The sequence below is a fragment of the Parus major genome, unplaced genomic scaffold, assembly GCF_001522545.3.
Source record: "Parus major isolate Abel unplaced genomic scaffold, Parus_major1.1 Scaffold533, whole genome shotgun sequence".
Classification (NCBI taxonomy): Eukaryota; Metazoa; Chordata; class Aves; order Passeriformes; family Paridae; genus Parus; species Parus major.
Genome location: NW_015379421.1, coordinates 5,673 through 7,318, shown reverse-complemented (window position 1 = coordinate 7,318; position 1,646 = coordinate 5,673). Strand labels below are relative to the sequence as shown.

At 49.3% G+C, this 1,646-nt stretch overlaps 1 protein-coding gene across 1 annotated transcript in view; it reads right to left on the bottom strand.

The window, feature by feature from the left end:
* Window positions 1–83: 83 nt before the first annotated feature.
* LOC107199257 (medium-chain specific acyl-CoA dehydrogenase, mitochondrial-like) overlaps window positions 84–1,646 on the bottom strand; it is a gene marked incomplete at its 5' end in the record, with an annotated part of 5,712 nt that continues 4,149 nt past the window's right edge. The window contains one exon of the mRNA XM_015616593.2: window positions 84–1,002. Coding sequence (XP_015472079.2) covers window positions 931–1,002 — 72 coding nt within the window. The remainder of the gene's footprint in view (window positions 1,003–1,646) is intronic.

The window sequence follows — 1,646 nt, the reverse complement described above, 5'->3', positions numbered from 1 at the left end:
CAATCAAAAAGGGGTGCATGCTTTTTGGAGGAGATATCCCCATGCACCTCAGCGCTGAATAAATTCATATCTGCTCTTATAACTGCGAGTTATAGAGTTCCTTTTATTCTGCAAATCACCAGCAGTGTTTATTGGGACCTGGCAGTGACTCCAGCCTTTTTCCAGGGAATCCCTCTGTGCCACACAAGTCTCATCCCTGGCTCAGCCAGCTTCGATGCCCAAAACCAGCCCATTTCCTGCACGCTTTTCCACAGGATCAGTAAATCCACCTTCCCCCTGCCCCATCCTTCTCCTTTCCTGCCACACCCGTAGCCCCTCTCACACACCATCATCACCGCTCACCCCTAACAAGGAATTCTGGCTCGAGAAACATGGATTCACCTTAGTTTTCCTTTAGATCTGGATGTTGAAAGGCTCTTGGGAAGCAGGGCCCTGGAGCCTGAGTGACAGAGCCATCTGGGCCCTGCCACAGCAGGAAAAGTCAGATTTTTTAAAATTCCCTGAGGTTGATCCAGCTGCCATCACCCAAGCCCCAGGAATACACAAAGAGAGCGGATTGGTGCTGTTAAAAACATGGAAACATCCCAAATCCAACCCCTGGGACGTGCAGGACTTTTGCTGTCACTGGCAAAAATAAATTTTAACAAAATGAGACTTTGGTTCACTCTCTGCTCATCCAGGTTTGCTGGGGAAGGGTTTGGTCTCCTTTGCTGCTGAAAGCCAAAGGGAGGTTTGGGAAGAGCGATGTGATTCCTGGAGGATTTAGGGATGATCAGTCAGTGGGATGCACTCAGGGGATGGATGAGCCTCTGCTGGATCAGGCACAAGAACAGGAGTTTAATGGAAAAGGGGTTTTCCCGTGTTTTTCTAATGGAGAAATGCAGCACAATCCCTTTCCCTGGAATAGCAGGCCTGGAGCTGCCGCATCCCTCAGTCCTTGTACCTGCCCAGGTGCTCACGGGCAATGATCACTCGCTGGATCTGGGCTGTGCCCTCGTAGATCTGCAGGGAAAAGCAGAGAGAGGTGAGCCAGCAGCTGGGAAAGGCGTTTGACCAGAGTCTGCACACCTGTGACCCCTCCCTGTGCCCGACCGGGGGGCAGGGAGAGGGAAAACTGGGAATAATTAGTGTGATAATGAGCTGTAAGAGGCAATAAACACATACTGGTGTGTGTTCAGTGCAGGAGGGATCCAGGGATCCCCCGAGCAGAGCCCAGGGTGGCTCTAGGACAGCAGAATGTGGGGATTTCAGTGCTACAGCTCCCAATCCTGAAGCCTGAAAATCCACTTTCTCTGCAATCACAAAATCAGGATAATATTCCCCAAACAGCATAAAGCTTCTCAAAGAAGCACACAAAGAATTGTAAGGTCCAATCCCTTTCCCAAGTTTTTGCAAGGGTGGAGGGGAATAGGAAAAACACCCCAAAATTTCACGCTAAATCAGAGTAATCTGAACAATTTCAAAACCTCAGCATGCCTGGCCATGCACTGACAACGGAGCCGTGTGATGAAGGGTGGGAAAAACACCACAAAATGGGAAAAGAGCCCAATTCCAACAAAGTCTGATATCTCATTCTGTTCCTCCCTGGCAGGACTGAAATCAGGACTGAGAACTTTTAATTCCAATTCTGACAAAGTCTGATATCT